Source organism: Giraffa tippelskirchi, chromosome 4 (genome assembly GCF_054371585.1).
Source record: "Giraffa tippelskirchi isolate mGirTip1 chromosome 4, T2T-mGirTip1v1.2.pri, whole genome shotgun sequence".
NCBI lineage: Eukaryota > Metazoa > Chordata > Mammalia > Artiodactyla > Giraffidae > Giraffa > Giraffa tippelskirchi.
The window spans coordinates 117231534-117244845 of NC_137278.1; the positions used below are offsets into that span (position 1 = coordinate 117231534).

Genomic DNA, 13312 nt, shown 5'->3' on the forward strand with positions numbered 1-13312 from the left:
CAGACTAACTTACCTTTAGTACTTATCACATGCAGAGGTATACGTTTCATAGCTGTAACTAAAATGTCTTTATTCTGTATGCTGCTGAAGTTCAGGACTCTTTATGAGTTCACTACTAGATCCTCACCAATTAGAATAATACCTGGTGATAGCACTCAATAAAAAAATGAAACAATCTGTGCAAAATATATCAAATTTATATTAGAGTAACAATCAAATATCTTGTGGCATTATTCTTGTTCTGGGTAGGCTAGTTTAATGATCCAAGATTTACAGTTAGGGATAATTGCATTTCATATTGTAGAATACAGTGTGCTAATAAAAATAGTAATAATTTGTTCATCTTATTTTATTGATGCCAAGATATGAAATTTTTGTTTAAATTTTATCCTCTCTGAACTCAGAATGCTTTTGGTAATAGATGGAAGCTTAGAAGATAGCTTTCCCAGGTGGCACTGGTGGTGAGTAACCCGCCTGCCAGTGCAGGAGGTGTATGAGACCCAAGTCTGATCCCTGGGTCAGGAAGATCCCCAAGAGAAGGACATGGCAACCCACTCCAGTATTCTTGCCCAGAGAATGCCATATTCAGAGGAACCTGGAAGGCTAGAGTCCATAGAGTCACACAGTCGGACAAAACTGAAGCAACTTAGCACACAGAGCTGGCACACAGGTGGTAGTTGACCTAGTATGTGAAAACCTCCAATGGTCATTTTCCAGCAACGTCAAGATCAAAGCATCATAGACACTATGAAATAGCATAATGCTCTAAACTTCGGAGAGCACTTAAATAGAGCTGATAAAAAAGACTGGCATATTCAAAATGACTGGGACAGCTAGTTAAAGTGCTGAAATTCATCCTTATCTTAAATAGCTACTCCTTGAGTGTCTTCTCACTACTGCCATACCAGGCACTGTGGCAGCTTTAGCTACTCCCCTGGAAATCCCCTTCCAAGTTGCTGATATTCAGTAACTAAAGAACCCTAAACAGTCGAGGCCCTCCAGAACTCTGTCCCAGTTCGAAGCCAGGTCCCATATGAAGGTAGATAAAATTGAGACCTGGACTTTCTTTCCCTGGTGGGGATGTAAAAACATTATGATTATATTAGTTAAAAAATATTCTGGTAGGAGCTTCAGATTAATTTAAATTTCCTAGCTGTACCACTTACTGTGTATTGTTATATGCAACCTCTCTGGGCTGAAACATTCTTATCTTTAAGATGGCAATAATGCTGTAGACTTCTGGGATAATGTGAGATATGTGTGTGTTATAGTGTTAGTCGCTCAGTTGTGTCCAACTCTTTGTAACCCCATGGACTGTAGCCTGCCAGACTCCTCTGTCCATGGAATTCTCTAGGCAAGAATACTGTAGCGGGTTGCCATTCCCTTCCTCAAGGGATCTTCCCTACCCAGGAATCGAACCTGGGTCTCCCGCATTGCAGGCAGATTCTTTACCATCTGAGCCACCAGGGAAACCCCAATGTGAGATAATGTACTGGAAGTGTCTGACCTCTGCTGGGCATATAAGTCCTTGGTAGAAAACTATAACTGTTTCTACTGCTAAAATCTTATCTCTACCTCCAAATATTCCTCCAGCTATATCAGAAATGTACTTTCTCACTACAGTTTATCATCTATTAGACTTGGGCTGTGGAGCTTCTGCTTCCATGGCAATTATTAAGAGATTTCTATTTCAGGCAGTGTGGTGAACTAAAACCTTTATATACAGCTCACCTAAGATGGGATTTCCCGGGTGGCTCAGTGGTAAATAATCCACCTGCCAGTGCAGGAGATGCAGGAGACATGGGTATGATCCCTGGATTGGGAAGATCCCCTGGAGTAGGAAATGGCAACCCCTTCCATTATTCTTGCCTGGAAAATTCCATGAACAGAGTCTAGTGGGCTATAATCCATGGGGTTGCAAAGAGTCGGACATGACTGAATACACAGGCAACAAAGATACTAATTTTAAAACAATGTTTTAAGTATTTTAAATAAATATTTTGAAGTAGTTTGGGCTTATGGCAAAATTGAGCAGAAAGTACAGAAAATTCCCATACACCTCACACATGCACAGCCTCTCCCACTATAACTGTCCTCCACCAGAGTGATATGTTTGTAACAATCAGTGGCCTGCATTGACACATCATCACCCAAAGTCCATAGTTTGCTAGGGCTCATTCTTGGTGCTGTACACTATATAGGTGTTGGAGAATGTTTAATGGCACATGTGCATCATTATGGTATTATGCAGAATAGTTTCACTGATCTAAAAATCCTCTGTTCTTCACCTCTTCATCCCTCCCTCTGCTTTAAGCCCTGGAAAACACTGATTTGTTTTTTTTTTTAGTGTATCAATAATTTTGTCTTTTCAGAAAATCACATAGTTGGAATCATGTAGTAGGTAATCTGATCAGATTGGCTGCTTTCACTTAGTAATATGCATTGAAAGTTCCTTCATATCTTTTTACGGCTTGATAGCTGATCTCTTTATTTTTTGTTATTTTTCCAATTGTTTTCACCAAATAATATTCTGTTGTCTGGATGTGCCACAATTTATCCATTCACCTACCAAAGAATATCTTGGTTGCTTTCAATTTTTTGCGTTTATAAATAATACTGCTATAAACTTCTTGTATAGGTTTTTGTGTGGACATGAATTTACAACACATTTGGGTAAATACCAAAGCATATGATTGCTGTATTATTTTGTAAGAGTATATTTCGTTTTGTAAGAAACTGAACTGTCTTCCAGAGTGACTGTAGCATTTTGCATTCCCACAAACAATGAATGAGAGATTTGTTGTCTTGCATCCTCATCAGCGTCTGGCATTGACAGTTCTGGACCTTGCGCATTCTGATAGGTGTGTAGTGGTATTTCACTGTTGTTATAATTTGCATTTGCTTGATGACATAGGATGTGAAGCATCTTTTGATATGCTTATTTGTCATCTGTATATTTTCTTTGGTGAAGTATGTTTAAGGTCTTGGGCTCATTTTTTAACCAGGTTATTTTCTTCCTCTTGAGATTTAAGAGTCCTCTGTATATTTTGGATAGCAATCCATTATCGGATAAGTGTTTTACAAATATTTTCTCCCAGTCTATTTTCTGTTGACATTATCTTTAGCAGAACAGAAACTTTTAATTTTATTGAATTTCAAGTTATCAATTATTTCTTTCATACATCCTGCCTCTAGTGGTGGATCTAAAAATTCTTAGCCATATCCTAGGTCACATGGGTTTTCTTCTGTGTTATCTTCTAGGAGTTTTAAGAGTTTTGCATTCTACATTTAGGTTTGTAATCCATTTTAAGTTAATGTTTGTGAATGGTATAATATCTGTGTCTAGATTTATTTTTTTGTATGTGGATGTCCACTTGTTCTATCACCATTTGTTGAAAAAACTATCTTTGCTCCATTGTATTGCCTTTTCTCCTTTGTCAAAGATCAGTTGACCATATTTTTGTGGGTCTGTTTCCAGACTGTTTACTCTGTTTCATTGATCTCTTTGGCTATTCTTTTGCCAGTGCCACACTGTCTTTGTTTATAGATTTATAGCAACTCTTGGAGTAGTGTCAGTGAGCTTTGTTCTTCTCCTTCAGTATTGTGTTGTCTGTTCTACATCTTTTGCTTCTCCATATAAGCTTTAGAGTCAGTTTGCCAACACCCACAAAATGACTTGCTGGGATTTTGTTGAATCTATAGATCAAGTTAGAAAAAACTGAAATCTTGCCAGTGTTGAATCTTCAAATCCATGAATATGGAATATTTATCCATTTATTTAGTTCTTTATTTCATAAGAGTTCTGTAGTTTTTCCTCATCTAGATCTTGTATATATCTTGTTAAATTTATCCCTAAAACCTTTAATTTTGAGGATATCAACGTAAGTGGTATTGGTTTTCAACTTCAAATTCTACTTATTTGTTGCTGGTGTATGGGAAAGTGATTGACTTCTATATATTACCTTAGATCCTGCAACCTTGCTATAATCACTTTAGCTTCAGAATGTTTTTTGTTATTTTAGATTTTCTGTATAGATGATGATTCGGTCTGTATTGATTCATGTTTTCAGATAGAAATAGGCCTCTTCAGACTGTCTATTTCTTCTTGTGTGAGCTATGGTAATTTGTGTCTTTCAGAAATGGGTCCATTTCTTCCAGGTTATCAAATTTGTGGAATAGAGTTGTTCATGGCATATTTTTATTATTCTTTTAATGTCCGTGGGATTTGTAGTGATGTCCACTCTTTTATTTCTGACATTGGTAATTTGTGTTCTTTGTTTCTTTGTTTTCTTAGATTTCCTAGCTATTATTGATTTTATTGACTTTTTCAAAGGACTAGCTTTTGGTTTCACTGCTATTCTCCGTTAATTCCTTGTTTTCAACTTCATTGATTTCTTCTCTAATTCTTACTATTTCTTTTCTTCTGTTTACTTTGAATTTAATTTTTTCATTTTTTCTCATTTCCTAAAGTAGAAACTTAGATTATTGATTTTAGGTCTTTCTTCTTTCCTAATATCTGGAGAAGGGCACGGCAACCCACTCAAGTATTCTTGCCTGGAGAATCCCGTGGACAGAGGAGCCTGGCAGATTACAGTCCATAGGGTCACAAAGAGTCGAACACGATGGAAGTGACTTAGCATGGTTTCCTAATAAATGCATTCATTACTATGAATTTCCCTATAAGTACTGCTTTTCCTGCATTTTACAAATTTGATAAGTTTTCATTTCATTTTCATTTAGTTCAGAGTTTCATTTAGTTCAAAATATTTTTGAATCTCTCTTGAGATTATTTCTTTGACCTATGTATGATTAGCAGTGTTGTTTAATCTCCATGTATTTGGGGACTTTCCAGTTATCTTTCCAGTATTGATTTCTAATATATTTCCATTGTGTCTGAGAAGACACCTTATATTATTTTTGAGGTTATATTACACTCTTAAAAGTATTTTATCTTCTTGGTCAAATGAACTTTTTATCATTTTGAAACAACACTAATGTTTAATGATGTTTAAGAGTCAGACACAACTGAGCAACTGAGCACAGTAAATATTTTGCAAACTTAGTGGTTTTTTGTTTGTTTGTTTTTGCCCAAAAGTCTATTTTGTCTTATGTTACTGTGACAACACCAGCTTTCTTTTTCTTATTATTTTTTTTGTGTGTGTGATATCCTTTCACTTTCACCCTTATTGCACCTTTGTGATTTAAGTTTGGCTCTTGGATTTTATTTTGTTTTAATTTAGAAACAATTGTTATATGCTAACTGAGTTATTTAACCATTTATGTATAATATAATTACTGATATATTTGAAGGAGTATTTTATCTTCTGCTTTCTATTAGCCTGAATACCCTGCATTCTTTTTCTTTCTTTGTTTCATTTTGGATTATGTACTTCTTTTATTTCTATTGTCTTATTTTTACTAATGTGGAAATAATATTATCCATATATATTCACTTTAGTTTTTACTCTGGAAATCTTAACATATGAAGTTAACATCATCTTTTTGTCTTTCTAGGCAATATAAAAATCATAGGACATTTTAACTTACCTCAGCTCAATTCTAAATTATATATTAATATTTCTCTATTTTACTTGTGACATAATTTTATAAGATGTTATTGTGCTCTTTATATTGTCAATTTGTGTTTGATTTTACCAACATACTTCATATTTATGAATTTTTTCTTCTTGCAACGTGGGTCTTTCATCTGAAACTTTCTTGTAAAAATATGAAACTCAATAGCTCTTTTTTTGCCCAGAAGTATTTCTGTACTTTGTTTCACCAATTTTACCTTTTGTTTTCCTTCTAGGTACTCACTGTAAGCATCTTTTCTAAAGTCAAGGGATCTTATACAACTGAAAGATTTTCAATATATGGAAAAGAAATAGTAACCAGAGTTGGCTTTCAATGTATTTTACTATGTTGGAAAATACATTGCTAAAACATTGCTTATCATTTCAGAATGATACAAATTTAATATAGCTTAGTGTGGTAAGGCAAGAATTGAATTAAGAAGCAGAAAATTTGGTTGTTACCACTTTAAAATCTCAGTTTTATCAGTTATAAAATGGGAATGATATATTTCTTGCAAATCTGTGAGGCAAAATTATGAAATCCTTTGAGTACTGTAAATAAAAAGATTACTACCATTTCTTGTCTCTGGTGGATACAAACCTTTGAAATGGCAATTTTGACATCTGAGCCAAGGTCTCCATGATTTCAAGATTTTTTTTTGTTTCCCTCTCTGCTTTAGAAAATGTTTCTTGGCATAAGGTTTGTTTGTGCTAATTCACATAACAGCTGTCTTAAAATCATAGCCACAGCCAGGCAAAATTGACACATAATTAGTTCTAGAATATTGTAAGTTAAGTATTCCTTAAAACTCCTGTAGAGCTAAAAAACAATAATTATACACTTGTGATTACTAACTGCATTCCCACTAAATGAGTCAATCAAAAGAATGGGATAAAAGTACACACAAGCTTAAGCAACATTTCATAAAGCAGCAATGATTCATTATATAGTTATATATACCCATTATTGGTAATTCCTTTTAGGTTGTGAAATTAAAATTTCTCTATGTCAGCAACTCTGAGAGTTTGAGATTTGATTCTACTTTCAAGTAGAAAGTTAGCCTGAGATCATTTTGTGAATGCTGGCAGAAGATACAAGATTCCTAGGTCAGGGACAAAGGACTTTATTATTCACAACAAGCAGCCTGAGCACTAGACCATTTGTGTTGGTTCCCTTTGCCCCTCAGTTTCCATGGGACTAAAATGAAGGAGTCCAAGTGGATACTGAGCTCAGGGTAGGTTTAGGTCACAGCTAAGAAACTCAGTTTAGGTTTAGGCACAACTGAGAAAGTTTAGGAAGTTCAAATACTTTATAATGATTTGCAAATTAACTTGCCTTTTGTACTGATGGGAAAACATCTTATACTGGACACCCAGCAAATCTACCCTTTGCTTCAAAGGACACACTGTCACTATCTTCTAAGGCTGTTGAGTATACAAATGTTTTTGAAAAAATATTGTTGTGGTTGTTCTGTCGCTAAGCCATGTCCGACTCTGTGATCTCACAGACTTCAGTGCAAGCCAGGCTTTTCTGTCCTCCAATTTCTCCCAGAGTGTGCTCAAATTCATGCCCATTGAGTCAGTGATGCTATCTAGCCATATCATCCTCTGCCACCCTGTTCTGCTCTTGCCCTCAATCTTTTCCAGCTCAGCGTCTTTTTCAATAAGTTGGCCCTTCGCATCAGGTGACCAAAGTATTGGAACTTCAGCTTCAAATACTCTGGAACAAAATGCCAGTTAGTTAGTGCCACACTTCAGGGATGTTCAGAAGTGGAGAACTGTCTCACAACAGTACCTCCTGGTCAGTTTTAAATGTGAAACCAATGATTTACTTCTCCTTTCCTTCTTCTGGAATTCAGACTAAAGCCACCCTAGAGATATATGGTCAATCTAACCAAATATTATGTCCTGTTACTATGATTTTGAGTGTTCAATCTGTAAAAGTTTTTTCTTTACAAAATTGTTTTCTTAATTGAAAAACAAATTCAAACACTAACCTAAACTATTCACATTTAAGTTTAAAAGGAGAAGACAAAAAAGGAGGCATCAATAAGTTCTCGTACCTTTAGGTCAAAATATGTTGTTTTATAATTCTTTTGTAGCACAGAAACACATGAAGCTAAAAATTAGTATTTCAGAGAGTGTAGACAAAAACTATGCTTTAAACAGTCACAAATTTATTTATTCTTCAAGTGTGTGAAAAAACTATTCTTCATGAAGCATTTACGATAGGAAAAGTATAGCATTATAGATTACTGTGGTTTTTGGCCAACTCATATGTAATTTCCTATGGCTAGAATGTCTATTGTTCTTTTTTATCCCCATAATTTAACATTTGAATAGGTTTAGAAGAAATTTACAAATTCCTCAGAGACAAAATATGGAAAATTTTATTTCAAAATTATTCCTTATTTTCCGAAAGCTATCCACAAGAGAAAAAGAAATTCTGTGTTATTTATTATAGCTGGTATATTAAGACCATTTTAAATGTCACTTATTTCCATATTCAGAAATCTGACATTAAGGGAAATTTCATGGGAAAATATGGCTTCTTGATGAAGTGGAAACACTGTGGGCTTTGGAGTCAGCCAAATGTAGGTTCAAATTTATATTACTCTTACATAAGCTCAAAACTTTAGTTTTATTCTCCAGGAAAAGTGAGGGGGGAGATAATTATAGTTTTCTTCCCAGGATGTTGTGAAGACACAATGAGTTACATGAAGTCCCTAGACAATACTCTGGTTGCTCAACAAATTACATTCTGTCCTCTTTTCTCCTTAGGCAGCTACCGCATAATATTAAGAATAGATCTTAGATATCGATTTCTTAGTATAGATATTTACTAGAACTCTTTATCATATTTTTTACTAACCTAAGGATAGGGAGTTAGTCTTTATGATTTTACTCTAACTACATTCAGAGATAAATTCACAAATGAAAATGCATTTCTTTCATAACAAAAAGGAAACACACATCGTTTTTTAGGGAAGAAAGCTGAAATTCAGAAAAGTTAAGTGATTTTCTGAGGATGCAACAACTAGTTAATGACAATCAAGACCATTCTGCCAAGTCTATTCTTGCGCCCTATCCACTATATTGCTAAGGCAACTGATGAGTTTAGAGTTGTTTGAGACCACAGTTGAGTGCTTTCCATGTTCATAGGGGTTAAGAATGCCCGCTAATATACTGAGTTATAGAGCCAGAAGACAGAAGAATTTCTTAAGTCTCTGCAGAAAAATGCCAGTACTTTGGATCATGTGAATTCTGAGTAAATCTCAGATTTATAAACTAGGTAACAATCAAAAAGAGTGTGTGTTGTCTTTGGAATTTAATAGCTAATTTTATACATAATGCTTAATGACAGTAAATTAGGTTCACTAACTTTTTTTCAGTCAATCTAATTTCATGTTTACTCCATCTGTGAAGTTTGTAATGTAAATTATACTTATGATTTTATCAATCATATTTCATTTCTAGAATTGCTACCAGGTTTTTCAGAGCTTCCTAATTTTACTTACCTCTTATTGCTTTAATGCCTTTTCTGAACTATTTTATGTACATAGACACATAATATTTTGTGTATTTTATCAAATTAAAGATGTTTATTTTTATCCTATATCTGATAATCTACTATCTTCATGATGCAATGGACTGATTCTATGGTTTGTTTTTTTCTGATTCTCACTATTTCCAAGGTGTTTAATGACTTTTGTTATAATTAGTTTGTGTTCTTTAGATCCAAATTAATGGGAAATTTTTAGAGGTGTGAGTTTAACCTGTCCAACTCAGACAGATTTTTGACTGCTTCAGCCAGTTACTAAAGAGCTGTTTCCCCCCTTACCTTAGAGAGATAACTCCTACTCAGTCACTTGCTACACTTACAAATTTTATTTCTGTATTTTTTCTAATTTTTTAACATTTAATTTTAATTAAAAAAATGTGTGTGTGTGTATACACACACACACACACACACACACACACACACACACACACATATATATATTTAAGGGGCTTCCCATGTGGTGCTAGTGGTAAAGAACCCGCCTGCCAGTGCAGGAGACATAAGAGACACAAGTTCAATCCCTGGGTTGGGAAGATCCCCTGAAGCAGGGCACAGCAACCCACTCCATTATTCTTGCCTGGAGAATCCCATGGACAGAGCAACCTAGTCAGCTACATTCCATGGGGTCACAAAGAATTGGACATGACTGAAGTGACTTAGCACGTGTTCTCACACGGATATATATTTAAAGTATACAATCTGTTGATTTGGTATACGTTTATAGAGACAAATGTGTACAAAACCAAGATAACTATTGTATCCTCATATAGTTACTGTTTTGTATGTGTGTAGTGAAACCACCTGAGAAATTTACTCCTTTACAAAGTTTTCAGTATTCAGTGCAATATTTTTAACTATAGTTTATTATGTTGTGCGGCAGACCTCTAGACTCATTCATTCTTATATTTGTGTTTTGTCATCATTTCTCACTTCTGAGGATTTCTCTACCTTTTTTTTTTTTTTAGCAGCTCAGACTTTCATTTTAAAATACTTTTTGAAGCACTGATGTTACCTAACTTTAAGACTTATTATAAAGTCACATTAACAAAGACAGTGTGGTATTGGCAAAAGAATATGCAAATAGATCAATGAAACAGAAGAGACAAGTGAAATATAGACACAAACAAATATAGTGAACTGGTCTTTGATAAAGAAACAAAGGCAATACAATGGAGAAAAAAGTCCATGCCAACTGTTGGTGCTAGAACAACTAAACTTCCACATGCAAAAATTAAAAGAAAAAATATAAAGAGTAGGAATCTAAGCACAGACCTTATACTTTCACAAAAATTAACTCAAAATGGATCATAGACATAAGTGCAAGACTAAAAACTCCTAGGAGATAACATATTAGAAAATCTAGGTGACCTTGCATTTGGTGGCAAACATTTAGACATAATGTCAAATGCATGATCCAGGAAATAAATAACGAAAAGCTTCTGCTCTATAGAAGACACTATCAAAAGCATGAGAAGGCAAGTCACAGACCGGGAGAAAGTATTTGCAAAAGATATCTGACAGTTATCCAAAATATACCAAAAACTTGTAAAACTCAACAATAAGAAAACAACCAACCTGATTTTAAAAATGGATAAGAAAAAATTAAAACAACACTGGGATAACACTACACACCTACTAGAATGGCCTAGATCCAGAGCACTGAAAACACCAAGGAGGATACAAACTCCTGAAGCTCCACAAACCACTAAGTATATAAATAGTTTAAAGCTAAAAGTTAATTTTATAGGGAAGACCTGTAATCTCTACCTTGACTTCTATCTCCACTATGCCAGGAGTACGTCAGCAAAGCTTTTCATGAATGGAGGCCGTGATTCATTTACAAATGCAATTCTACTACGTAAAATAAGTTCTGTCTTTCTAGGATAATATAAAAAAAGAAAAAAAGTCTTTCATTAATGAGTATCCATTTAGAAAATTCTTAAATCTTCAGCAGGCAATGATATACTTGCTTAAGTTACTACTAATGGAAAACAATAAGTCTGGGTCCAGGTTTATTAGTCTTTTATATGTTGTCAATCAAATTGGGAAAGAAAGTTATTTTTACTTATACTTTTTTTTTATAATACAAGCAATACTTTTTAATACATATTCAGTATTTCATATGATGTTATCTCTACCTATAACAGAAGTGTATCTGTATTCTTAAGTTTGGCAAATATTGAGATCGTCAAATGCAGAAAATGATTAAATAATAAATGAGAAACATATTAGAATGTATTGTTATTGTTGTTCAATCACTGAGCCATGTCTGGCAATTTGCTACCCCAGGAACTGCAGCACGTCAGGCTTCTCTGTTCATCACTATCTCCCTGAGTTTGCTCAAACTCATGTCCATTGAGTCAGTGATGCCATGCAACCATCTCATCCTCTGTTGTCCCCTTTTCCTTCTGCCCTCAATTTTTCCCACCAAGAGTGTCTTTTCCAATGAGTCAGCTCTTCACATCAGCTGGCCAAACTATTGGAGCTTCAGCTTTAGCATCAGTCCTTCCAACGAATATTCAGGACTGATCTCCTTTTGGATTGACTGGTTTGATCTCCTTGCAGTCCAAGGGACTCTCAAGAGTCTTCTGCAACACCACAGTTTGAAGGCATCCATTCTTTGGTGCTCAGCCTTCTTTATGGTCCAACTCTTAATTCATACATGACTACTGGAAAAACCATAGCTCTTACTATATGGACCACTATTGGCAAAGTGATTTCTCTGCTTTTTAACACAGTGTCTAGGTTTGTCATGACTTTCTTCCAAGGAGCAAGCGTGTCTTAATTTCACGGCTACAGTCACCATCTGCAGTGATTTTGGAGCCCAAGAAAATAAAGTCTGTCACTGTTTCCATTGTTTTCCGATCTATTTGCCAGGAATTGATGGGACCGGATGTCATGATCTTCATTTTTTAAATGTTGAGTTTTAAGTCAGCTATTTCACTCTCCTCTTTCACCTTCATCAAAAGGCTCTTTAGTTCTTCTTTACTTTCTGATGTTAAAGTGGTATCCTCTGCATATCTGAGGTTGTTGATATTTCTCCTGGCAGTCTTGAGTCCAGCTTATGATTCCTCCAGCCCCGCATTTCTCATGATGTGCTCTCTATATGTAAGTTAAATATGCAGAGTGACAATATACAGCCTTGACATGCTCCTTTCCCAATTTTGAACCAGTTCATTATTCTATTTCCAGTTCTAACTGTTGCTTCTTGCCCTGCATACAGGTTTCTCAGGAGGCAGGTAAGGTGGTCTGGTATTCCCATCTCTTTAAGAATTTTCCACAGTTTGTTGTAAAAGGCTTTAGCATAGTCAATAAAGCAGAGGTAGATGTTCTTTGGAATTCCCTTGCTTTTTCTATGATCCAGCAAATGTTGGCAATTTGATCTCTGGTTTCTCTGTCTTTTCTAAATCCAGATTGTACATCTGGAAGTTTTCGGCTCACCTATTGCGGAAGCCTATGTTGAAGGCAGCATAATCTTGTTGGCATGTGAAATGAGCGCAGTTGTACCGTAATTTGAACATTCCTTGGTATTGCCTTCCTTTGAGATTGGAATGAAAACTGACATTTTCCAGTGTTGTGGCAACTGCTGAGTTTTACAAATTTGCTGGCATAATGAGTGCAGCACTGTAACAGCATCATCTTTTAAGATTTGAAATAGCTCAGCTGGAATTCCATCACCTCCGCTAGCTTTGTTCGTAGTAATGCTTTCTAAGGCCTACTTGACTTCACACTCCAGGATGTCTGGCTCTAGATGAATGATCGCATCATTGTGGTTAATTGGGTCATTAATAGCTTTTTTGTTCAGTTACTATGTGTATTCTTGCCACCTTTTCTTAATCTCTTCTGCTTCTGTTAGGTCTTTGCCACTTTTGTCCTTTATTGTGCCTATCTTTGTATGAAATGTTCCGTTGGCATCTCCAGTTTTCTTAAAGAGATCTCTAGTCTTTCCCATTCTGTTGTTTTCCTCTGTTTCTTTGCATTGGTCACTTAAGAAGGCTTTCTTGTCTCTCCTTGCTATTCTCTGGAAGTCTACATTCATTTGGGTATATCTTTGCCTTTCTCTTTTGCCTTTCGCTTCTTTTCTTTTCTCAGCTTTTCTCAGTAAGGCCTCCTCAGTCAACCACTTCGCCGTCTTGAATTCTTTTTCTTGGGGATGGTTTTGGTCATCACCTCCTAT

The 13312-nt window shown here is 35.2% G+C and overlaps 1 protein-coding gene across 11 annotated transcripts in view; it reads left to right on the top strand.

Annotated features, from left to right (window-relative positions):
- The window catches only part of LRRIQ1 (leucine rich repeats and IQ motif containing 1), a 223146-nt gene that overhangs the window by 153282 nt on the left and 56552 nt on the right, over positions 1–13312 (top strand). For 2 of the 11 annotated variants that reach the window (XM_081596139.1, XM_081596143.1), the window contains one exon: positions 5810–6149. The exons of the other annotated variants lie outside the window; for them this stretch is intronic. In XM_081596139.1, coding sequence (XP_081452265.1) covers positions 5810–5835 — 26 coding nt within the window. In that variant the 3' untranslated portion in view covers positions 5836–6149. Of the gene's footprint in view, positions 1–5809; positions 6150–13312 lie in introns of those variants that run through there. 11 annotated transcript variants of the gene reach the window in all.